This window comes from Cherax quadricarinatus, chromosome 32, assembly GCF_038502225.1.
Source record: "Cherax quadricarinatus isolate ZL_2023a chromosome 32, ASM3850222v1, whole genome shotgun sequence".
Classification (NCBI taxonomy): Eukaryota; Metazoa; Arthropoda; class Malacostraca; order Decapoda; family Parastacidae; genus Cherax; species Cherax quadricarinatus.
Window position 1 is genome coordinate 34362788 of NC_091323.1, and position 26474 is coordinate 34389261.

The 26474-nt window shown below is 39.7% G+C and overlaps 2 protein-coding genes and 1 long non-coding RNA gene across 33 annotated transcripts in view; 2 read left to right on the forward strand and 1 right to left on the reverse strand.

The window, feature by feature from the left end:
- Window positions 1-13431, forward strand: part of Dnaaf5 (Dynein axonemal assembly factor 5) — a 55575-nt gene extending 42144 nt beyond the window's left edge. Inside the window, exon 12 of the mRNA XM_070090675.1 lies at window positions 12965-13431. Within this exon, the coding sequence (XP_069946776.1) occupies window positions 12965-13007 (43 nt within the window). The 3' untranslated portion in view covers window positions 13008-13431. The remainder of the gene's footprint in view (window positions 1-12964) is intronic.
- Window positions 13432-17836: 4405 nt separating this feature from the next.
- tacc (transforming acidic coiled-coil protein) overlaps window positions 17837-26474 on the reverse strand; it is a 295278-nt gene continuing 286640 nt past the window's right edge. For all 31 annotated transcript variants that reach the window (XM_070090664.1, XM_070090657.1, XM_070090666.1 and 28 more), the window contains 3 exons: window positions 25361-25698; window positions 22771-22920; window positions 17837-20151 (listed from right to left, as the gene is read on the reverse strand). In XM_070090664.1, coding sequence (XP_069946765.1) covers window positions 19962-20151; window positions 22771-22920; window positions 25361-25698 — 678 coding nt within the window. In that variant the 3' untranslated portion in view covers window positions 17837-19961. The remainder of the gene's footprint in view (window positions 20152-22770; window positions 22921-25360; window positions 25699-26474) is intronic.
- LOC138853520 (uncharacterized) lies at window positions 20145-23178 on the forward strand. Its single transcript, XR_011392698.1, has 2 exons — window positions 20145-20682; window positions 20845-23178. It is a non-coding gene; the product is annotated as an uncharacterized lncRNA (long non-coding RNA).

Below are 26474 nucleotides of genomic sequence, written 5' to 3' on the forward strand. Positions count from 1 at the left end.
TCAGACCACAAGGCGGCTGAAAAATATGTGCATAAGTTCCAGGAGTACATAGAGGCTGAAGGACTGAAACCTGAACAAGTGTTCAATTGTGACGAAACAGGCCTCTTTTGGAAGAAAATGCCAAAGAGGACCTTCATTACACAAGAGGAAAAGGCAATGCCAGGACACAAGCCTATGAAAGACAGGCTGACGCTAATGTTCTGTGCTAATGCTAGTGGGGATTTCAAAGTGAAGCCATTACTAGTGTACCATTCTGAAAATCCCAGAGTGTTCAGGAAAAACAATGTTATGAAGAGTAAATTGTGTGTGTTTTGGAAATCTAATAGTAAGGCATGGGTCACGAGGGAAATTTTCGTCGAGTGGTTCAATGAAGTGTTTGGCCCTAGTGTGAAGGAGTATCTCCTGGAAAAGAAATTGGATCTCAAGTGCCTGCTAGTAATGGACAATGCACCTGCTCATCCTCCAAACTTGGATGACCTAATTTTCGAGGAGTTTGGGTTCATCACAGTAAAGTTCTTGCCCCCGAATACCACTCCTCTCCTCCAACCCATGGACCAGCAGGTTATTGCAAACTTTAAAAAACTCTACACAAAAGCAGTGTTTCACAGGTGCTTGACTGTGACCACAGACACTCACTTGACCCTAAGGGAATTTTGGAGAGAACACTTCAGCATCCTCACTGCATAACCCTTATAGGTATGGCTTGGGAGGGAGTGACTACCAGGACTTTGAACTCTGCCTGGAGAAAATTGTGGCCAGATTGTCGACAAGAGGGATTTTGAAGGATTTGGGACTGACCCTAATGAGCCTATGTCTGTTGTAAAATCAATTGTGGCACTGGGGAGTTCCATGGGGTTGGATGTGAGTTTGGAATATGTGGAAGAATTGGTGGAAGACCACAATGAAGAGCTCACCACTGAGGAGCTGCAAGAGCTTCAGCAGGAAGAGCAACACATCGCAGCTCAGAATCTTGCTGCAGAGGAGGAGGAAGAGAGATGGAAGAAGGTGCCTTCTTCAGAAATTAAAGAGATTTTTACTATGTGGGGTAAGATGGAAAGCTTTATGGAGAAACATCACCCTAACAAGGTTGTTGCAAGCCAGGTTGGCAACATGTACAGTGACAAAGTCTTGGGCCATTTTAGGGAAGTGTTAAAGAGACGCCAGAAACAGAGCTCTCTCCACAGTTATTTTGTGAGACAGGACTCCAGTGACTCTCAAGGTGGTCCTAGTGGCATTAAGAAACAGAGAAGAAAAGCAGCCCCAGAAAAGCAAATGGTACCTGAGGTGTTGATGGAAGGGGATTCCCCTTCCAAACTATAAACAATCCACTCTCTCTCCTCCTCCAGTCTCCCATACACTAAGAAGAATCTCCAATAAAGGTAAGTGTTATGCTGTTAATGTTTCATTCATCATTTCCCATTGTATTGTTTATGTACTACATGTATATTTCATGTTAAAAATTTTTTTGTTTTAATACTTCTGGGTGTCAGGAACGGATTAATTGTATTTACATTATTTCTTATGGGGAAAATTGATTCGTAAATCTTAAATTTCGTTTATAGTAACGGCTCCAGGAACGGATTAATTACGAAAAACGAGGGACCACTGTATTCCATTCATTTTAGTGCTTGCAAGTGCTAAATAAGCTACCATGGCTCCAAAGAAAGCTCCTAGTGCCAAGCCTTTGGTAAAGAAGGTGAGAAATACGATTGAATTTAAGAAAAACATCATTGAACAATATGAAAGTGGCGTACGTGTGGGCGAACTGGCCAGGATGTATGACAAATCCCGTACAGCCATATCTTCCATCATAGCCAAGAAAAAGGAACTCAGAAGCTGTTGTTGCAAAGGGGGTAAATATGCTGACAAAAATGAAATCACCAGTACTCGAAGATGTTGAGAAGTTATTATTGGTGTGGATAAACGAGAAACAATTAGCAGGAGATAGTCTTATGACGTCGCTTATTTGTGAAAAGGCTAGGCAGTTGCATGACAGTTTGGTAAAGAAATTTCCTGCAACTAGTGGTGATGTGAGTGAATTTAAGGTCAGCAAAGGCTGGTTTGAGAGATTTAAGAAGTGTACTGGCATACACAGTGTGATAAGGCATGGTGAGGCTGCCAGTTCGGACTAAAAATTGGCTGAAAAATATGTGCAGGAATTCAAGGAATACATAGAGGCTGAAGGACTGAAACCTGAACAAGTGTTCAATTGTGACAAAACAGGCCTCTTTTGGAAGAAAATGCCAAAGAGGACCTACATTACTCAGGAAGAAAAAAGGCACTGCCAGGACACAAGCCTATGAAAGACAGGCTGACACTCATATTCTGTGCTAACGCTAGTGGGGATTTCGAAGTGAAGCTGTTACTAGTGTACCATTCTGAAAATCCCAGAGTGTTCAAGAAAAACAATGTTATGAAGAGTAAATTGTGTGTGTTTTGGAGATCTAATAATAAGGCATGGGTCACGAGGGACATTTTCGTCGAGTGGTTCAATGAAGTGTTTGGCCCTAGTGTGAAGAATTACCTCCTGGAAAAGAAATTGGATCTCAAGTGCCTCCTAGTAATGGACAATGCACCTGCTCATCCTCCAAACTTGGATGACCTAATTCTGAAGGAGTTTGGGTTCATCACAATAAAGTTCTTGCCCCTGAATACTACTCTCCTCCAGCCCATGGACCAGCAGGTCATTTCAAACTTTAAAAAAAACTACACCAAAGCAATGTTTGAAAGGTGCTTTAATGTGACCTCAGACACCCTAAGAGATTTTTGGAAAGAACACTTCAGTATTCTCCATTGCATAAGCCTTATAGGTAAGGCTTGGGAGGGAGTGACTACCAGGACTTTGAACTCTGCTTGGAGAAAATTGTGGCCAGATTGTGTCCACAAGAGGGATTTTGAAGGGTTTGAGGCAGCCCCTGATGAGCCTATGTCAGTTGTGAACTCTATTGTGGCACTGGGGAGTTCCATGGGGTTGGATGTGAGTTTGGAGGATGTGGAAGAGTTGGTGGAGGACCACAACGAAGAACTAACCACTGAGGAGCTGCAAGAGCTTCAGCAGGAGGAGCAACAGATCACAGCTCGGAATCTTGCTGCAGAGGAGGAGGAAGAGAGATGGAAGAAGGTGCCTTCTTCAGAAATTAAGGAGATTTTTGAAATGTGGGGTAGGATGGAAAGATGTATAGAGAAACATCACTCTGAGAAGGATGTTGCAAGCCATATCGGCAACTTGTACAGCGACAGAGTCTTGGCCCATTTTAGGGAAGTTTTAAAGAGACGCCAGAAACAGCTTTCTGGACAGTTTTTTGCAAGAAAGGACTCCAGTGACTCTCAAGCTGATCCTAGTGGCATTAAGAAACAAAGAAGAGAAGTAACCCCAGAAAAGCACTTGGTACCTGAGGTGTTGATGGAAGGGGATTCCCCTTCCAAACAGTAACTAATCCAATGTCTCTCCTCCTCCAGTCTTCCATACACTAAGATGAATCGGCAATAAAGGTAAGTGTTATGCTGTTAATGTTTCATTCATCATGTTCCATTGTATTGTTTATGTACTACATCTATATTTCATTTAGAATTTTTTTTTGTTTTAATACTTCTGGGTGTCAGGAACGGATTAATTGTTTTTTTTTTATTATTATCACACCGGCCGATTCCCACCAAGGCAGGGTGGCCCGAAAAAGAAAAACTTTCACCATCATTCACTCCATCACTGTCTTGCCAGAAGGGTGCTTTACACTACAGTTTTTAAACTGCAACATTAACACCCCTCCTTCAGAGTGCAGGCACTGTACTTCCCATCTCCAGGACTCAAGTCCGGCCTGCCGGTTTCCCTGAATCCCTTCATAAATGTTACTTTGCTCACACTCCAACAGCACGTCAAGTATTAAAAACCATTTGTCTCCATTCACTCCTATCAAACACGCTCACGCATGCCTGCTGGAAGTCCAAGCCCCTCGCACACAAAACCTCCTTTACCCCCTCCCTCCAACCCTTCCTAGGCCGACCCCTACCCCGCCTTCCTTCCACTACAGACTGATACACTCTTGAAGTCATTCTGTTTCGCTCCATTCTCTCTACATGTCCGAACCACCTCAACAACCCTTCCTCAGCCCTCTGGACAACAGTTTTGGTAATCCCGCACCTCCTCCTAACTTCCAAACTACGAATTCTCTGCATTATATTCACACCACACATTGCCCTCAGACATGACATCTCCACTGCCTCCAGCCTTCTCCTCGCTGCAACATTCATCACCCACGCTTCACACCCATATAAGAGCGTTGGTAAAACTATACTCTCATACATTCCCCTCTTTGCCTCCAAGGACAAAGTTCTTTGTCTCCACAGACTCCTAAGTGCACCACTCACTCTTTTTCCCTCATCAATTCTATGATTCACCTCATCTTTCATAGACCCATCCGCTGACACGTCCACTCCCAAATATCTGAATACATTCACCTCCTCCATACTCTCTCCCTCCAATCTGATATTCAATCTTTCATCACCTAATCTTTTTGTTATCCTCATAACCTTACTCTTTCCTGTATTCACCTTTAATTTTCTTCTTTTGCACACCCTACCAAATTCATCCACCAATCTCTGCAACTTCTCTTCAGAATCTCCCAAGAGCACAGTGTCATCAGCAAAGAGCAGCTGTGACAACTCCCACTTTGTGTGTGATTCTTTGTCTTTTAACTCCACGCCTCTTGCCAAGACCCTCGCATTTACTTCTCTTACAACCCCATCTATAAATATATTAAACAACCACGGTGACATCACACATCCTTGTCTAAGGCCTACCTTTACTGGGAAAAAATTTCCTTCTTTCCTACATACTCTAACTTGAGCCTCACTATCCTCGTAAAAACTCTTCACTGCTTTCAGTAACCTACCTCCTACACCATACACTTGCAACATCTGCCACATTGCCCCCCTATCCACCCTGTCATATGCCTTTTCCAAATCCATAAATGCCACAAAGACCTCTTTAGCCTTATCTAAATACTGTTCACTTATATGTTTCACTGTAAACACCTGGTCCACACACCCCCTACCTTTCCTAAAGCCTCCTTGTTCATCTGCTATCCTATTCTCCGTCTTACTCTTAATTCTTTCAATTATAACTCTACCATACACTTTACCAGGTACACTCAACAGACTTATCCCCCTATAATTTTTGCACTCTCTTTTATCCCCTTTGCCTTTATACAAAGGAACTATGCATGCTCTCTGCCAATCCCTCGGTACCTTACCCTCTTCCATACATTTATTAAATAATTGCACCAACCACTCCAAAACTATATCCCCACCTGCTTTTAACATTTCTATCTTTATCCCATCAATCCCGGCTGCCTTACCCCCTTTCATTTTGCCTACTGCCTCACGAACTTCCCCCACACTCACAACTGGCTCTTCCTCACTCCTACAAGATGTTATTCCTCCTTGCCCTATACACGAAATCACAGCTTCCCTATCTTCATCAACATTTAACAATTCCTCAAAATATTCCTTCCATCTTCCCAATACCTCTAACTCTCCATTTAATAACTCTCCTCTCCTATTTTTAACTGACAAATCCATTTGTTCTCTAGGCTTTCTTAACTTGTTAATCTCACTCCAAAACTTTTTCTTATTTTCAACAAAATTTGTTGATAACATCTCACCCACTCTCTCATTTGCTCTCTTTTTACATTGCTTCACCACTCTCTTAACTTCTCTCTTTTTCTCCATATACTCTTCCCTCCTTGCATCACTTCTACTTTGTAAAAACTTCTCATATGCTAACTTTTTCTCCCTTACTACTCTCTTTACATCATCATTCCACCAATCGCTCCTCTTCCCTCCTGCACCCACTTTCCTGTAACCACAAACTTCTGCTGAACACTCTAACACTACATTTTTAAACCTACCCCATACCTCTTCGACCCCATTGCCTATGCTCTCATTAGCCCATCTATCCTCCAATAGCTGTTTATATCTTACCCTAACTGCCTCCTCTTTTAGTTTATAAACCTTCACCTCTCTCTTCCCTGATGCTTCTATTCTCCTTGTATCCCATCTACCTTTTACTCTCAGTGTAGCTACAACTAGAAAGTGATCTGATATATCTGTGGCCCCTCTATAAACATGTACATCCTGAAGTCTACTCAACAGTCTTTTATCTACCAATACATAATCCAACAAACTACTGTCATTTCGCCCTACATCATATCGTGTATACTTATTTATTCTCTTTTTCTTAAAATATGTATTACCTATAACTAAACCCCTTTCTATACAAAGTTCAATCAAAGGGCTCCCATTATCATTTACACCTGGCACCCCAAACTTACCTACCACACCCTCTCTAAAAGTTTCTCCTACTTTAGCATTCAAGTCCCCTACCACAATTACTCTCTCACTTGGTTCAAAGGCTCCTATACATTCACTTAACATCTCCCAAAATCTCTCTCTCTCCTCTGCATTCCTCTCTTCTCCAGGTGCATACACGCTTATTATGACCCACTTCTCGCATCCAACCTTGACTTTAATCCACATAATTCTTGAATTTACACATTCATATTCTCTTTTCTCCTTCCATAACTGATCATTTAACATTACTGCTACCCCTTCCTTTGCTCTAACTCTCTCAGATACTCCAGATTTAATCCCATTTATTTCCCCCCACTGAAACTCTCCTACCCCCTTCAGCTTTGTTTCGCTTAGGGCCAGGACATCCAACTTCTTTTCATTCATAACATCAGCAATCATCTGTTTCTTGTCATCCGCACTACATCCACGCACATTTAAGCAACCCAGTTTTATAAAGTTTTTCTTCTTCTCTTTTTTAGTAATTGTATACAGGAGAAGGGGTTACTAGCCCATTGCTCCCGGCATTTTAGTCGCCTCATACGACACGCATGGCTTACGGAGGAAAGATTCTTTTCCACTTCCCCATGGACAATAGAAGAAATAAAAAAGAACAAGAGCTATTTAGAAAAAGGAGAAAAACCTAGATGTATGTATATATATATATGCATGTGCGTGTCTGTGAAGTGTGACCAAAGTGTAAGTAGGAGTAGCAAGATATCCCTGTTATCTTAGCGTGTTTATGAGGCAGAAAAAGAAACCAGCAATTGTATTTACATTATTTCTTATGGGGAAAATTGATTCGAAAATTGTCTATTTCGATAATAGTCCCACTTCCAGGAACGGATTATGGACGATAATTGAGGGACCACTGTATATGCTTTTTATAGGCATTTCTTTGGGTTGTCAAAAGAAGCTAAAGGAATAGTCCATAAACATACCCTTACAATGCATTTACCTATGAGCCACCATTAGTAGTAGGAATGACCACAACAGTTTTAAGATAGTCATCCCTACATATTTGCAGAATTGTTTCTGGATGTCCTGCAAAAATAGCAACTGCAAATAATATTTTGTTTCAGATTTGGGCTTATTTTCTGTTTCAGGGAACATACCTGTAAGATATCACTCAAACTTGGTAAATATGGTCATTCAAAATAGAGAGATTTAGGTTTGTCACCAAAATAGAGATACTGTATTTAGGTTTGTGAAAGCCAACGAGGCAGAAAAACTTTGGACAGTGAAATCTATTTACTAGTTGCCCATCAGTAAAAAACATGGGATAATCTTAGCCACTAATATGGAATCTTGCAAATTTGTAGGGATGGCTGTAAACATTACAAACATCCAGTTATGCCGTCCCAATGTTCAAACACGGGGGATAATGGGATTTCTGTATTATTATATTTAGGGGAAAGCACTAAATCCATAGGGGTCATATAGTGCCTGGGGGAATTGGAAGGCAATCAGGTTTGATCCAAGGAATAGAAAAAAAGATTCAGTTCCATGCATTAGAGTTCCATGGGCATCAAGGAATTTCCTTTGATTGAAGGTAGGGAGGAGATACTGTAATATAGGGGAAACATTTCTTACTGATTAGCTCAGTCAGCCCAGTATCCTAGACTGCCACATGATGACTTCCTTAGTTGTCCACATCACCTTTACCCTCGGAACATCTGAAACCTCTATTCAGACAGACAAAAACGATGGGGAAAGATTCACTGCAAGGGGTGGGAAGGAGTCCTGTCACACTACTGAAGGACTCCTGACTCCAGGAATTTGAGTAGTCTTTCCTTTGATCAAACCTGTATGTCATTTTCCCAGGTACTGTATGACCACATTTTCCCATGGATATTATTTTAATTTTAATGCACAAGACAAAAGGTGAATTTTAGAAAAAATTTTTTTACTCTTCTTTTATAATGGATTACATGGTAATTAAAACAGGTTTTAATACTTTTTTACTGCTTCAAGTAATGAATAACATATACAGGTTAGTCCTTATTTGTGGATATACAGTAAATAAAAAGAATAAGAAGAAGAAACTTGTCAAAGTGGGAAGTCTGAATGTGCGTGGATGTTGTGCAAATGATAAGAAAGAGATGATTGTGGATGTTATGAATGAGAAGAAGCTGGATGTCCTGGCTTTAAGTGAAACAAAGCTGAAGGGGGTGGGAGAGTTTCAATGGAGAGGAATAAATGGGATTAGGTCAGGGGTTTCAAATAGAGTTAGAGCTAAAGAAGGAGTAGCAATAATGTTGAAGGATAAGCTATGGCAGGAAAAGAGGGACTACAAATGCATAAATTCAAGGATTATGTGGAGTAAAATAAAGATTGGATGTGAAAAGTGGGTTATAGTAAGCATGTATGCACCTGGAGAAGAAAGAAGTGTAGAGGAGAGAGAGAGATTCTGGGAAATGTTGAGTGAATGCGTGGGGAGTTTTGAATCAAGTGTGAGAGTAATGGTGGTTGGGGATTTCAATGCTAAAGTGGGTAAAAATGTTATGGAGGGAGTAGTAGGTAAATTTGGGGTGCCAGGGGTAAATGTAAATGGGGAGCCTTTAAATGAGCTATGTGTAGAAAGAAATTTGGTAATAAGTAATACATATTTTATGAAAAAGAGGATAAATAAATATACAAGGTATGATGTAGCACGTAATGAAAGTAGTTTGTTACATTATGTATTGGTGGATAAAAGGTTGATGGGTAGGCTCCAGGATGTACATGTTTATAGAGGGGCAACTGATATGTCAGATCATTATTTAGTTGTAGCTACAGTTAGAGTAAGAGGTAGATGGGAAAAGAGGAAGGTGGCAACAACAAGTAAGAGGGAGGTGAAAGTGTATAAACTAAGGGAGGAGGAAGTTCAGGCGAGATATAAGCGACTATTGGCAGAAAGGTGGGCTAGTGCAAAGATGAGTAGTGGGGGGGTTGAAGAGGGTTGGAATAGTTTTAAAAATGCAGTATTAGAATGTGGGGCAGAAGTTTGTGGTTATAGGAGGGTGGGGGCAGGAGGAAAGAGGAGTGATTGGTGGAATGATGAAGTAAAGGGTGTGATAAAAGAGAAAAAGGTAGCATACGAGAGGTTTTTACAAAGCAGAAGTGTTATAAGAAGAGCAGAGTATATGGAGAGTAAAAGAAAGGTGAAGAGAGTGGTGAGAGAGTGCAAAAGGAGAGCAGATGAAAGAGTGGGAGAGGCACTGTCAAGAAATTTTAATGAAAATAAGAAAAAATTTTGGAGTGAGTTAAACAAGTTAAGAAAGCCTAGGGAAAGTATGGATTTGTCCATTAAAAACAGAGTAGGGGAGTTAGTAGGTGGGGAGAGGGAGGTATTAGGTAGATGCCGAGAATATTTTGAGGAACTTTTAAATGTTGAGGAAGAAAGGGAGGCGGTAATTTCATGCACTGGCCAGGGAGGTATACCATCTTTTAGGAGTGAAGAAGAGCGAAATGTAAGTGTGGTGGAGGTACGTGAGGCATTACGTAGAATGAAAGGGGGTAAAGCAGCTGGAACTGATGGGATCATGACAGAAATGTTAAAAGCAGGGGAAGATATAGTGTTGGAGTGGTTGGTACTTTTGTTTAATAAATGTATGAAAGAGGGGAAGGTACCTAGGGATTGGCAGAGAGCATGTATAGTCCCTTTATATAAAGGGAAAGGGGACAAAAGAGATTGTAAAAATTATAGAGGAATAAGTTTACTGAGTATACCAGGAAAAGTATACGGTAGAGTTATAATTGAAAGAATTAGAGGTAAGACAGAATGTAGAATTGCGGATGAGCAAGGAGGCTTCAGAGTGGGTAGGGGATGTGTAGATCAAGTGTTTACATTGAAGCATATATGTGAACAGTATTTAGATAAAGGTATGGAAGTTTTTATTGCATTTATGGATTTAGAAAAGGCATATGATAGAGTGGATAGAGGAGCAATGTGGCAGATGTTGCAAGTTTATGGAATACGTGGTAAGTTACTAAATGCTGTAAAGAGCTTCTATGAGGATAGTGAGGCTCAGGTTAGGGTGTGTAGAAGAGAGGGAGAATACTTCCCGGTAAAAGTAGGTCTTAGACATGGATGTGTAATGTCACCATGGTTGTTTAATATATTTATAGATATGGTTGTAAAAGAAGTAAATGCTAGGGTGTTCGGGAGAGGTGTGGGATTAAATTATGGGGAATCAAATTCAGAATGGGAATTGACACAGTTACTTTTTGCAGATGATACTGTGCTTATGGGAGATTCCAAAGAAAAATTGCAAAGGTTAGTGGATGAGTTTGAGAATGTGTGTAAAGGTAGAAAGTTGAAAGTGAACATAGAAAAGAGTAAGGTGATGAGGGTATCAAATGATTTAGATAAAGAAAAATTGGATATCAAATTGGGGAGGAGGAGTATGGAAGAAGTGAATGTTTTCAGATACTTGGGAGTTGACATGTCGGCGGATGGATTTATGAAGGATGAGGTTAATCATAGAATTGATGAGAGAAAAAAGGTGAGTGGTGCGTTGAGGTATATGTGGAGTCAAAAAACGTTATCTATGGAGGCAAAGAAGGGAATGTATGAAAGTATAGTAGTACCAACACTCTTATATGGATGTGAAGCTTGGGTGGTAAATGCAGCAGCGAGGAGACGGTTGGAGGCAGTGGAGATGTCCTGTCTAAAGGCAATGTGTGGTGTAAATATTATGCAGAAAATTCGGAGTGTGGAAATTAGGAGAAGGTGTGGAGTTAATAAAAGCATTAGTCAGAGGGCATAAGAGGGGTTGTTGAGGTGGTTTGGTCATTTAGAGAGAATGGATCAAAGTAGAATGACATGGAAAGCATATAAATCTATAGGGGAAGGAAAGAGGGGTAGGGGTCGTCCTCGAAAGGGTTGGAAAGAGGGGGTAAAGGAGGTTTTGTGGGCGAGGGGCTTGGACTCCCAGCAAGCGTGCATGAGCGTGTTAGATAGGAGTGAATGGAGACGAATGATACTTGGGACCTGACGATCTATTGGAGTGTGAGCAGGGTAATATTTAGTGAAGGGATTCAGGGAAACCGGTTATTTTCATATAGTCGGACTTGAGTCCTGGAAATGGGAAGTACAATGCCTGCACTTTAAAGGAGGGGTTTGGGATATTGGCAGTTTGGAGGGATATGTTGTGTATCTTTATACGTATATGCTTCTAAACTGTTGTATTCTGAGCACCTCTGCAAAAGCAGTGATAATGTGTGAGTGTGGTGAAAGTGTTGAATGATGATGAAAGTATTTTCTTTTTGGGGATTTTCTTTCTTTTTTTGGGTCACCCTGCCTCGGTGGGAGACGACCAACTTGTTGAAAAAAAAAAAAAAAAACAGTAAATACTCATCATGCTTCTTCATATCACTATTCAAACTTTGTTCTCAAGATTACCTCTGTGCAAAAGTTTTTCTGCAATTTCATGCTATAAACCAGAAAAAATCACCAAAAACACTGTAATAATACGAAATGTTCTGATTGTATGCTTGGATGTTACCGCGGAGGCTGGCTGGTAAACAATGCCACCGGCAGAACATGTGAGCGTGGCTCAGGCCGCACATCACGAAGGGCGGTGAACGGGTTTTTGGGCGGTAGCGGATTGTACGGTATGCGATGCGTCCGGTATGCGGGGGTCCACTGTACGTATATGCTTCTAAACTGTTGTATTCTGAGCACCTCTGCAAAAGCAGTGATATAAAGTGTTGAATGATTGAAAGTATTTTCTTTTTGGGGATTTTCTTTCTTTTTTGTCACCCTGCCTAGCGAACTTGTCGCAGTAAATACTCATCATGCTTCTTCATATCACTATTCAAACTTTGTTCTCAAGATTACCTCTGTGCAAAAGTTTTTCTGCAATTTCATGCCATAAAGTTAGGAAATTTTGAAATATGGCTGGATCACAGGGATAATTCCTGTGCCTAGCGAATGGCCTAACTTAACTCCCTCATGTTAACACAATCACCCGCTTGGTTATTTTGTGTATTTGTCACGTAACATACTCTCTCATTTATCCCTTAACCTTTTTTTATATATACATGTATATATATATATATATTTTCACTATTCTGTCATGTCTCTGGATGTTAACAATGATGATGATTATGGAATGCTAGTGATAGTGAAGGTACGAAGTTTAAGCATCAGACAGCAAGAGAAAAGTGCATCTGAATTCAAGGTAGAGAAGGATTTTCATGTTGCTTATGTACTAATGCATTGGTGATTTTAAGAGCAGTTATTATCAGAACTAAGTGCTAAACCCACATGGGTCATACAGTGCTGCATTTTAAGAGCAAGCCACTGTTTATCACTCCTAGAATCCCTATACTTTAAAGACAAAATTAATTTGCCTTATTTGGTAATGTAACATAGATAAATTCAAGCATTATTTTATTCCTTAGTTAAAATGTACCTTTCGCAAAACATATATAAGGCTCTCCTTACTCTTGCTGTAGCCATCTTCAGGTTTTCCAGTCTGTGACTCTATTGTATGAATTCTTTTAATACCACTGGATCAAGAATTAAGACATTCGTTTGTCATATAAATGAAGGGTGGTACAGAAACTCCTCGCAGTAGTGGATGGTAATGCAGAGACGAGTGCCAGTTCCAGGATAAATTTAATATTGCAGGTGCAGTAGCCAACATGTTGCATGGTATCATGTTCAACAATAAATCCAGGCTGGAGCTAGTGTGGTGAATGAGTCCACATGCTTTTCCTGAAGAGAGTTGGGTCCAGGAAATTATGGCTGTGGCAAAGAGAATTCCAGGCAAGGGCTTTGAAGGTACATAGCCAGAAGACTTACTTTTAGACAATCACAAAGAATAAACTGCAAAGGAAATGTTGGAGACCAGTTCCCAGACAGAAGGAAAAGATAACAGAAAAGGATAAGGAAGAACCCAAACCTCAATAGGTGACACGCCAAAATAGACCCCTTACACATCAAATAGCGTTATTGTGAAGCTGGGTCTGGAATAGCTGATGATGCCTTATCAGCAGTACAGAGTACTGTAGGGTAAAACAGCAGAGATGCTATACAAAATACTTGAGCACTCAGTACAATCATTAACCCTTTGACTGTCGCGGTCGTATATGTACGTCATGGGAGATACCGTGTTTGACGTATCTATACGCATAAATTCTAGCGGCTTCAAATCGAGTGGGAGAGGGCTGGTAGGCCTACACGAGAGAGAATGGGTCTCAGTGGTCGGTGTGCACCCTGTGAAAAAAATCTGGGACTCAGCGGTGCATTGTGGGAACGCCATCTTGGTAGTCCATTTTCACCATGCCTCGCGGTAAGAAGTTCCTCACTCCTCGGCGGATTGGAGGTCTTTTGTTCCCAAGTGATAGCTCAAACAGTGATGATAGTGTCAGTGAAAGTGAATTCCCTGGTTTTGAAGCGGGTGTGACCGAGAAAATTACCCAAGATAACATAATTAGTGATGAAAACCCAGATGACCCACAACCATCCACCTCTGGTGCTAGGCCGGCTCGTTCATATTCACCTGTACCAGGACGAAAGAGGAAACTATTTGCCCGTGTACAAGACTCAGATGTGAGCAGTGCAAGTGATAGCGATAGTGATTTCAAGGTTATTGAAAGCACTTCTAGTTGTGACAGTGAGGGTGAATATTCCCCAGTGAAACGGCAGTATGTACGATGTCGCATGCGGTCTGGTAGTGTGCCATATGCTCTTCCAAGAGGAAGGAGTACATCTCGGAGCACATCCCGTGGCCCTACACCACGTCCTGATAGTGAAGATGACGATATTGTTACGATGGGTATAAATGATGTGAGTGAGGCAGCAGGCGGTGGTGGTGATAGTGACGGTGCCATGAGTCATGTGACACCAGCAGCGGGCCACGCTAGTGCCCGCGCTGCTGACTCTGCACAACTACAACCTGCTTCGGCCGACCCCACACTCTCACAACCACAACCACAACCTGCACAACCACAACGACATTACAATATCCAGAACGCACCAGCTGACCGCATCTGGGATTGGCATCAAGATGACGAGTTTGTTCCCAATCCCCATGACTTTGATGGAGGACAAAGTGGAATACGGCCATCATGTACACTTGGGAACAATCCCACTGAACTGGAATGCTTTCAGTTGTTCTTCGATGAACCCCTGATGGACATTATTGTCAGGGAAAGCAATACATACTATGAGTACACCATGGCAAACACTATGCTTTCACCAAGATCACGCCTACACCAGTGGAAGGACACAACTGTGGAAGAGATGTATCTGTTCTTTGCCACAATAATGCTTATGCCACATGTGTATAAGCATAGTGTCAGCACATACTGGGCGACAGACCGCCTGATTTCAACCCCTGCTTTCAGTGACATTATACCAGTGAATAGATTTGTGTTACTGTTACGTATGTTACACTTTTCAGACAAAACCAGGCCTGACAGAAGCGACAGGTTATATAAGATCAGACGTGTGTTTATGTACCTGAAACAAAAGTGCTGTATGTATTTTTATCCCTTCAGGAAGCTTGTTATTGACGAGTCTTTGATTTTGTTCAAAGGAAGACTCTCATTCAAGCAGTATATACCAAGCAAGAGGAAACGCTTTGGTATAAAGTTATTTGTTCTGTGTGATTGCAAAACTGGTCTGGTTTTGGATATAATTGTGTACACTGGCGGTAAAACAATGGAAGATACCAGGAAGTTACTGGGTATCTCTGGTGATGTGGTTAGAACAATGATGGAGCCATATCTTGGTAAGGGGCATATTTTATATACTGACAACTGGTACACAAGCCCTATACTCAGTGATTTCTTGCGAGTGAACATGACAGGTGTGTGGCACAGTGCGTAGAAGTCGTAAACATATGCCTAGGTTCGAAGCTGGCAGTCGTAGAGGTGAAGTGCAGGTGTTTGCTGCCAATGACATCATGGCATTTCGGTGGCATGACAAATGTGATGTCACACTGCTGACATCAGTTCACCGACACGAAATGGTAGAGACTGGCAAGCAGAATAGAGAGACCAATGAACCTATTGTAAAACCTGCAGCTGTGATGGATTACAACCTCAATATGCGCTTAGTGGACAAATGTGACATGCAGATTGGGTTTGCTGACTGTGTTCGCAAGAGTTATAAGTGGTACATAAAACTGTTTTTCCATCTTCTTGACATTTCCATGCTGAATGCTTATAATATGTATAAGTTGAAGACCAAGAACAAACCCAAATATGGTGAATTTTGTTTGTCAGTCATCAGACAAATAATATTCAAGTACCAAGAAACAACACCTGCAATAGACCAGCGCCCACGAAATTATCAACACATGTCCTCTCGTCTGAGGCCTGGTGATCACTACCCCATACCACTGCCTGCTACTACTGCCAAGAAAAATGCTCAGAAGAGGTGTTTTGTCTGTGGACATACCACAAAACGCCAACAAAAACGCAGAGACACTCGTTTTATGTGTGAGGAGTGTAAGACACCATTGTGCTTATACCCATGTTTCAAAGAATTCCACAAGCTGCAGCACTTCTAATAAAGTGTCCAGTGATTGTACATATGTATATATATTATAAAGCAATCGTAATAAACATTTGTTTACATTGTTTGTGTAAACAAGTTTTAGCAACATTATAATGATACGAGTGTTTTTGCTATAATTGTGTTACATTCAACGAGTGTATATTTGAACATTGCACAATAATTTGGTCTCACAGGCCACAAAAGTTATGTGAAAAAATAAAATAGTGAAAAAAACAAGAAACCATCGAATACAAGTAAATAAAAGTTTACCGGGTGAGCGGCAGTCGCCGCTGTTGCCGCCAGCAGATCAATTTCAGCAAACTTCAGGACTCTATATCTCGGTAAGTACTGATGGGAAAAATTTTTTTTGGGACTAAAACAATCAGAAAAATAATCTTAACATTTTCATAAGAAAAAATAAATTTTTTTTTTTTCGAATATTTTGCGACACCAGAAGCAACTTCAGGATTTGGCCCTTCGACAGTCAAAGGGTTAAGTAGCTGTGTCAACCTTAGCCAGAGATGCTACCAAGGTTGGAAACAACTCTCATAATCTAACCAAACACATTATTACAATCAAAACGAAGTACTAAAACCACAAGGGTCATACAGTGCTGCCAAACAACAAAGAAGCTTGGAGACAAGTCCTCTAGCAGCCCCACTTCCAACCAGATTGCCACCTGCAAGTCCCTCCTGTATAGAAATTCTGGAACAGCCCCTGATTCCATCATTCCACTTCAGCCCACAAAAGTCACAGCAACTCTCTCCACTCCCATATAGATCACTGTGCATCAAAGTTTAAGGTAAGAAAAATAATTTTTGTATATATATTTTTTTTTTGATTCATGCATTCATGTGGCTAAACCAGAATTCAAGGCAGTATGTACTCTTGTATTAATGTTGGTAGAATTACCAACAATATGTTAAGTAAAAGGACACAAATGCAACTAATGTGACATTTTATTATGGTAACGTTTCGCTCTCCAGAAACGTTGTCAAACCTGGAGAGCGAAACATTACTACAATAAAATGTCACATTAGTTGCATTTGTATCCTTGTACTTAACAGTATGTACTCTTATTTGACTGTCTAAACCATGTTACATTAAACAAGGGCAGTATCAACCCCTCATCACATTCCTAGATAACACTGGTCCATTCTTTTGAAGTCCATCTCAAATCCAACCCTTCACATATATTTGTCTAACCTATTTTTAAAGTTACCCAAAGTTTTGCTTCAATAACCCTGCTTGGCAGATTGTTCCACTCTTCAACTCTATTACAGAATCGGTACTTATCTTAATCCTTTCTAAATCTAACTTTAATTTGAAGCCATAATTTTAAAAAATTGGTGGTATGAACAGTGTAACCCTTTTTTTTTTTTTTCATGTTCTTCACCTTACGTGTCGTAGTTTTATCTATAGTGATGATTTCAGGAACATAACCTGCATGATGTGCAAGTTTACTGTGATATGTAACTTTAGAAATATAACAGTGATGAGTGTTATTCTAATAGATATTGTACACAAAGAATAGTTATAAAATCAAATTAATTTCATCTTGAAAATAGGTCAAAAAGCCACAGATGAGGCATGAAAGTGTAAATGCTTTTTAAGTTGAACTACTGCAGTATGTACATTGGTGGATACAGCTTAGACACCCAGTAAACCTTGTTAAATGTTCTTTTATAATTGCAAATGGGCACTACTTCATCTAAAAAGTGGGTACAAAGTTATTGTTAATCTTCAGTTATTTCATTTCCAATTATGGCAAATATTCTTTCACTAGTTATCAATTATAAGGCACAACTTTCTAGTATTAAGTTACTTTTGACATTTAAACAAGGCTTAAAAAAATTCACTTATTATTATTATTATTATTATAATCAAGGGGGAAGCGCTAAACCCGGAGGATTATACAGCGAGGAATATTCACTTAATAAAGGAGGAAAAATGATTCTAAAAAAGTATATTACAAGGATTTAAATTATAGTGCACTAAGCTTCCATCACTTTAATAGTTAAATATATATATTCTTAGGTATGTAATTGCTGTAAGTAAATATTTTCTACTTCTAGAATGTTTCAAAGTATTTCAAGCAGAGACCATTGAGCAGATTTGTAGTGTGCAAGGATGATATTTTTCCACAGCTGTGTTTCATAAATGTGGGCACGCACAACAATTTAAATGTATAATATAAATAAAATGTTAATGCAGAAAAGCATTTATACATCATGTATATTTTAGCTTTTTTTACTAGTCTCACAGCTATAATATACTTTTTTTCTATTCATGGGAGGAATTCTAAACCCTTAAGGTTAGTCATACAGTGCCTGGAGGTAATGGGAGGCAACCTGGTTGGATCCAAGGGAGGTTAGGGTCAATTCCTTGGATTAGGAGCTCTTTAACAGTACCACACAACCTTCCTTGAGGTTTTTGATTGTAAAACTAATTAAAAAAAAATTTCCAAAGTATATTGTGCAGGTACCAAGGGTATGCAAAATTAATTTTGAGGCTCATGTAGTATCTCCTGAAATAGTTACTCGGTGCATAGTGCATAATTTTCAATGCTTTAACAAGTGTGTGCAGAGTACACCACTACTGCTGTTTTTACCAAGAACATAACGTGTATTTGTGAATTTTTCCCAACTGAGGGAAGTCAACCCTCAAAGAGAGGTTCCTTGATATCAGTAAAGAGCTCTTGATCTAAAAAATCTGACTATTTCCCTTCCTTGGATTGAACCAAATTACCTCTCAATCACTAAAACATTGTATAACCCTTACCAGTACAGTGCTTCATGAATATAATGACAAGGGAAGCCATGAGACCAGGCATGTGCTTTAAAAAGTTCCATTTTTACAAACCTCGGTGCTTGCACAATACATTTGGATCAATTATTACACTAAATACAATTTAGATGAATTACCAAATTTAACAATAAATCAGCAAAATATTGATTCTATTATTAAACTGGCATACAGATTTTAGTCCCAAGGAAAGCACTTCATGCAGGTACCTCTTCATGAAAGGAAGTGGACCTGCCCTCTCCTTCCTAGTCTCCCTTCCACCCCAATTATAAAATTTTCGTTACCTCTTTCAAACTGACGATTCTTAAATTCTTGCACAATATAACAAATTATAATTAGTAACTAAAGTTTATACAATTAATAAATACTAATAGTTGCTCATAAATTAATCTTTGTGCTTTGATTTGGAAATAAGGGAAAGCATCTAATAATCAGTGTATCTAAATAGCAAGCTATTGAGAGCTCCTGATGATCAACTGAATCTAGTGCATTATCACAGCCCTAACCCTTCAGTCCCTAAGTCTTTTGTTAGCAACATGCAGACATTATTATACTCTCAGTATCATGTATTGCTTACCCATGGGTACTTTAGTATTAGGCAATTGCTTTTTTTTTTCATAAAGGCTATCTGAAATTGAATATCTTTTAGTATATGGAGAATTCTTGGACTAAGTCTGTCCCAATATAGTAAAAATTGAAGACTGTACTCCAGTCATTATGAAAATGTCATCATTTACTTTTACAGTATTTCTAGAAGGGAGGAACATTATCATGATAAAGCATATATTTATGGCTATTTACAATTTTGCAATAGGTGGCAGGGACAATTCAGACCATAATGCCATACATCAGGCTACTTATCACTAGAGGGACCAGTAAATCCTTCTAGACAATTTTACACACCTATCTGATATGTACAATACATTAAACAAATCAGGAAACCAATTTGACAAATTTACCCTTTAAAAATAGTTCTTTGCATTTGTAGATTCCAAAATTGTGAAAATTAAAAAATTTGTAATGTAATTTAACAGAACAGTAACACCCTATTAGTTTACATTAAATTTGCTTGTTTTTGTCAGGTCACATGTAAATCATGATTTTTCAATTTAAGTATGTTGCTACTTATTTAAATAAACTTTGTAACAAATGTACAGTTTTAAAGAAAATATACAATGACGCCGTTTTCAAGCAGCAGCATCACGATTCTACCACTGAATGATAAACAGGGCATATCTTCACTGTCATATTATGGCAGTCATGAAGTCAGACTTCCCAGTAATAGCGAGGTTGACCACTCGTCTGGATGCCATTCTTAGTGTGATGCACCTACTTTGTTGATAAGGTCATCGCAAAGTTGAGTTAATTCTTGGTTTTCACGAGTTTTTCTGTCAAATGCATCTTGTAAAGACATAATTTTCATTTCTGCCTTTTTAAGAAGTGCTGACATTTTAGTCATTTCCTGGTCATTGGCTTTCCGCATGGCTTCAAATTCTTCATTGGCTCTGAGGAAAAAAATGTTTTAAAGTGAAAAATGTATACAACTTTAAAAATACATGTACATAACTATAAAATGGACAAGAAACAATGTAAGAATTATAAGGGAACAGGCACAGGTGGGAAGTACCATGCCTGCACTCTGGTGTGGGGATGTGGCAGTTTAGAGCGCCGTCTGAACCGACGCGATGCCCTCCTGGCAAGACTGACTGAACACAAGACAGCGAAAGTGTTTTTTCTCCTTTGTTGGGTCACCCTAGGGGACGGCTGGAGTGTTAAAAAGCTGAATATACTAAAGGAAGTTTATGGTAGAACTGCAGAGGGAGGATATAGGAATGGTAAGGTATGGGCAGTCCAAGTATTTACTGAAGCATATAAGTGACAGGTTAACCATAGAATTGATGAGGGAAAAAAGGTGAGTGGTGCTCTGAGGTATCTGTGGAGACAAAAACATTATCCATGGAGGCAAAGCAGGGAATGTATGAGAGTATGGGTATAAAGCATGGGTTGTAAATGCTGCAGCGAGGAGGAGGCTGGAGGCAGTGGACCCCTCAAGGAAGGTTCCTTGATGTTGGTGAGGGGCTCTTGATTTAGGAAATTGGATCTGTGCTCCAGTTCCCTGAATGCCTTCCACATCCCTCCCCAGGCGCTGTATAATCCTCCGGGTTTAGCGCTTCCCCTTGATTATAATAATAATGGAGGCAGTGGAGATGTGTCTAAGAGCAATGTGTGGTGTAAATATTATGCAGAGAATTCATAGTGTGGAAATTTGGAGGTGTGGAGTTACCAAAAGTATTAGCCAGAGAGCTGAAGAGGGGTTGCTGAGGTGGTTTGGTCATTGAGAGAATGGAACAAAGCAGAATGACTTGGAGAGTGTTTAAATCTGTAGGGAAAGGAAGGTGGGGTACGGGTGTCCTAGGAAAGGTTGGAGGGAGGGGGTAAGGGAGGTTTTGTGGGCGAGGGGCTTGGACTTCCAGTGTGTGAGAGCATGTTAGACAGGAGTAAATGGAGATGAATGGTTTTCATGACTTGACATGCTGATGGAGTGTGAGCAAAGTAACATTTCTGAAGGGATTCTGGCAAGCTGGACTTGAGTCCTGGAGGTGAAAAGTACAGTGCCTGCACTCTGAAGGAGGGGTGTTGATGCTGCAGTTTTTTAACTGTAGTGTAGGTACACCTCTAGCAACACAGTGATGGAGTGAATCATGATGAAAATGTTTCTTCTTTTTCAGGTCACCTTGTCTTGGTGGGGAAATGGCCGATGTGTTAAAAAAAAATAAATATGTAAAAGGAAATGAAAAGTGAACATTGAAAAAAAAAAAAAAAAGATTAAAGTGATGAGGGTAACAAAGTCTAATCAATGCTAGGTTGAATATCAGATTGGAGGGAGTATGAAGTAAGTGTATCTAGATAAGTGGGAGTGAACGTGTCAGCAGATGGGGTCTATGAAAGATGCCATTTTTTCTCCACAGCCCTCTGTTACTGTTGCATATGTGTCTTACCTAACAACAACTATACCAAGGGTATAATTCAAGAGGAATAAGGAGAGGTTGCTGAGGTTTTCTGGGCATGTTGAGAGGATGGAGAGGAATAGTTTGTTAAAGAGGGTGTATAAATCTGGGGTGGAATGTAGGAGGATCCCCAAGAAGGGATAATAGGCTTTTAATTTTAGTTGCATAAACATCCATCAGGCTTGTGTGAACATGTTATATAGGAGTGAATGGAGACAAGTGGTTTTCAATAAATGTGCTACTGGAGTATGAGCAAGTTAACATTTATGAAGGGATTCAAAGAAATTGGTTCAGCCAGACTTAGAGCCCTATAGATGGGAAGGGCAATGCCTGTACTATGGATGGAAGGTGGGAATGTTGCATTTGGAGGGTAATCTGAATTGTGATTTCAGCACACTTCTGCAAGACAACAAGTGAATGAATAATGGTGAATGTGTTTTCTTTGGGTCACCATGCTTTGGCATGAGATAGCCTTTGTAGTAAAATAACAAAACTATTAAAATATATTTTTTTTAACAGCTCAACATACTAGCTGTTTTCCACCAAAGGAGAATATTGCAAGTGAAATGCATTCAACATGAATTGCTCCCCTAGCACATGCAATGACAAACTGAACCACATCCCTACATGCCCTGCATGTCCAGGCCCCTTTCAAGACAATTTTCATACAGGGCCATATTATTTCCCGCTACCCTGTATGGTTCTATTAAACTTCTTAAACCAAAGTGAAACCATGATAGCAGCACATACTCCATAGCAGTTTTACAAATCACATTTTTATCTTCTGGATTAGTAAAATTGAGTGAAATAATATCAATCAAGTTATTTCTGGAAAGCTTTAATTTTTATAATCCAGATATCCATATGCATGAGTTATTCAAAATAAAAAAATATACTAAAAGGGGAGAAGGGCTTGATGCTAGTAACAGACTTTTGATCTGGTTCTAATCTCACTTTCCTTGAACCAAACCTGACTGCCTTCCATTTCCCAGGTGTAGTACGATCTTTACGAATTTAGTACTTCCCAATGAACATAATAAACATTTAAATAAGAGATACTGGCATATCCTCAGAATTAATGTAACTAATTGTTAGGAATTTATCAGAGCAACTTACAATTGTATCTTCTCTTCTGCATGTTTTTGAAATTCTATAAATTTTTGTTCTTGTTTCTGCAACTTGGTCTCATAATCAGCAACTGCTCCACGGAGAGTCTCCTCATTTCTTCTAAGTGTATCCACAACTTGCTTTGTTCTTTCATATTTTCTGTAGATAAAAGTTTTTGAGACAATTGTCATGTACAGTAAAAGAAAATCTTAAGATGAGAATAATAATAGGTGTAAGAGTCATAGGAAGAGAAGATAAAATAAAAGTAGAAAGGAGTACAAGTGTGAATGTGCATGTGCAGTTATGCTAGCTTAAGTTGTTTGTTGTTCCACTCTCAGTGGGTTGAAATAAATTTTTCTTATTTAACCTTTAAACTGTCCAAACGTAGATCTACGTTTTTTTCAACATTTGAAAGTATGTAAAAAAACGTAGATCTTTTCTGTTTTTTCATTTGAAAACGTGTAAAAAAACTTTATCTACTTTTTTTCTTATATTTGAAAATATGTAAAAAAAATGTAGATCTACTTTTGGAGCACTACACATGTGAACATAAATTTGTTTGGACAGTTTAAGGGTTAAAAGTTGGTCTTTTGATTGGTAAAGTCATTACAAATAATGCCTGAAGATACAACTACTACTGGCCCACACACAAAAAAGTGGTAGAGATACAGTGCTTGTCATGGCATTATGCCGCCCCTCCCCCACACACGTACCAAAACACAAACATACCATGAAAGATTATAAGAGTATATATATATCTGCACACTTATTGAGGTTTTAATACTTGGTGCTGCATCCTTTACACTTAATCACATCCCTCAGCCATGTAGGATGACTCACAAATTCTTGAGGGTTTGGGGAGGTATATTCCATGCCTCATGTAGAGTAGCCTCCAGCTGTGGGATGGAACTAATATCCTTGCCCAGTAAACATTGTTTCACTATTGACCAGAGGTTCTCAATAGGGTTTAATCTGGGGAATTGCCTGGCCAGTCATTGAAGAACCTCACTTCACAGTCCTTAAGCCATTGAATTACAGATTTGGCGGTATGACACGGTGCACCATCCTGCATAAAAACTGTCACACTTGTCAAATACCTCAGGTAAATTGTGTCACAATAACTCCAGGTAATTATACTGGTTTTTGGGAAGCACAATGAGTTTACCAACAATATGAGCACTGAAACACCCCCAAACTATGAGCGAGTCTGGGTGTTTGATGGTCCCACAGGTGTAGCGTGGGTCTAGTAGGTCACTATCTCTGAGCTGGTACACATGTTCACCACAGTTACAGGTGACGGTGAAGGTTGCTTCATCACTCCAAAGTACTTCAGACCACTATTGAGGATTCCATAGTCCAGCCTACGTTTCTTCTGTGGCTTGGAGAGCATTGGTTTCTTAACCTGGCGGTGACGACTGTAGCCCAGTTCTTACAGATACCTCTGAGAGAAGAAGTGGGTTCTTTTCTTTCAATTCTCTAGCAGTTATCTTAGGTGTACTCTCTAACTGCTGCTTTAACACAGTTAAGGTACGAACAGATGTCTTCTTCGAGGGGCCAGGCCAAGGTCTGGCAGACGGTATCTCAACACCACCACCAGCCTTGAAACGCTGCACCCAGTTCCTCACTGAACGCTCGCATACACCAACATTCTCCACTATTTCTTTCGTCTGGCGCCCATCTTTGTGAAGCCTTATGATTTGCACTATAGTTTCAGTTGTTATAGACTTTCTTTTACCTATAATCAAACGTGTATAGCCCCAAAACCAAAGGGAACACCAGACAAAAGATGGAGTGGACGAGAGACAAAAGTGCAACGCTTCCTCTCACCACAGCAGCCACGTGAGCACTGAGGAGTCACTGTGGAGTGTGGAGGCAGATTGTAATGTCATGCTAATGGCTGCTACCTGGCATAATGCACTGACAAAAAAAGACCCCCCCTGTATGGTAGGCCTTTGATTTTCATCTGGGCAATATGCAGGGGCGCTCACCTGGCATAATGCCGTGACGAGCACTGTATGTCAATACTGTAACTTGACACAATATTCACCAAGCATTCATAATATCCTAGTGTTAAAGCTTTCATAAAAAATTAATCAGTTGTGAGGAATGAGTGGAAATAGCCTTCACCAAGCAAAGATGAGAAAATATAAGTTAAGATATATTGGGAGGTGGCCTGGTTTACCTGGAGAGATTTAGAATAATAAATATTACCTAAATGTGATGTGTAAAAATTAATAGCTAAATAGTACTAGAGTGCATGACCAAAGATAGGTACTGCATAACCCTCAGGGGGTTTAGCAATTCCCATTGAAATAATCATCAATGGGGAAACGTTGAGAGCTTCCAAAAGTAACTGGTAATCACTTAATATTATAGATATAAAACACAATGGGAATGTTAAGAGAATGAAAGATGGTCATAATACTGAATATAAAAATAGATACTGGTAAAAAATACAATATCTTGAATAATTTTGCCAAGTGTGTGAATGTCTTCCTTAGTTATTTCATGTGAACAATTATAAAAGAAAATAGTAACACTTTCTTCTATAATATCAAATTAACTCAGCCTAAATTTGTTTGAAGTAATTTATAATTACCTGTGTACATCAGAGAAAGCAACCTCTACATTGGCTAGATCCTCCAGTGCCTGGTTTCTCTCAACCTCTATAGCTTTAATTCTCTCATCAGCATTTTGTTTATCTTTCTCCTTTTCACTAACGAGTGAGGCTAACATGCCCTTGTACTGACCCACCATCTTCAACAGTGCGTCGCGAGACTGTGTCAGTTCAGCCATAGATTCTCCAAGGGTAGTCAATTCTTTTTGCTCATCCTTCATGGTTTGCCGTAATGTTTTTTCCTTCTCTCCAGCAGCCAGTTCTACCTGCAGCAATTTTTCTTCAAACTTTAGCTCTTGACGCTTTAGGAGATCTTGCACCTATAATACAGAAAAAGTTACTGAATTAACAGTTTTCCCTTGAAAAAGAAACAGCAACATGCACACTGTCTCTCCCAAGTTCCTGTTTCTTGCCTTTCTAGCAGTCTATCCCTGTATCTTAATTCCCCTGAGTACTATGAATGTTATAACCCTTGTGGTTCCCTGTTCTCCAATGTTGTTAGGTCCAATTCCATTAGTCTCCTCTTAGCTCAGGAACTAGTCTTGTTGCATACTTCTGCACTTTTTCCAGTTTCTTAACATGCTTTTTTTCAGGGGCATGTTTCATAATGGTGCCAAGCACTCCATGATGGGCCCAACACATGTTGTATAAAGGGCCTGGAATGACTGTTGAGATTCCGGAAGGCTACTCTTAGTTTTGCCAAACAAGCACTGGCTGATGTGAGCCTCTGGTGATATACTCAGGCACTATTTTCACCCTTGGATCTTTCTCTTTGAGTGAAGTCTGCAGCTGCCATGTGCATGCATGTACATATGCTCTTTGTTTGGAATGGATGTGAAAATATGAAAGGAAAGTCAAAATACATCAAGCTGTAATAATATAGTATAGTGCACTAATCTAACAAGTAATTTTAGATCTCTACAACATCACTGGACCTACATTCTGGAGGCTTGTAGATCATCTTCCCATGTAGCAGCACTGCAGAGGAACACTGTCAAGGATATCCTGACTCAGGCTAGGCAGACCCTACTTGTTTCATATCTAACCTGTCTCTTCACCTCACAGTGCATCCCTATATTTTCAGTACTCACCCTTA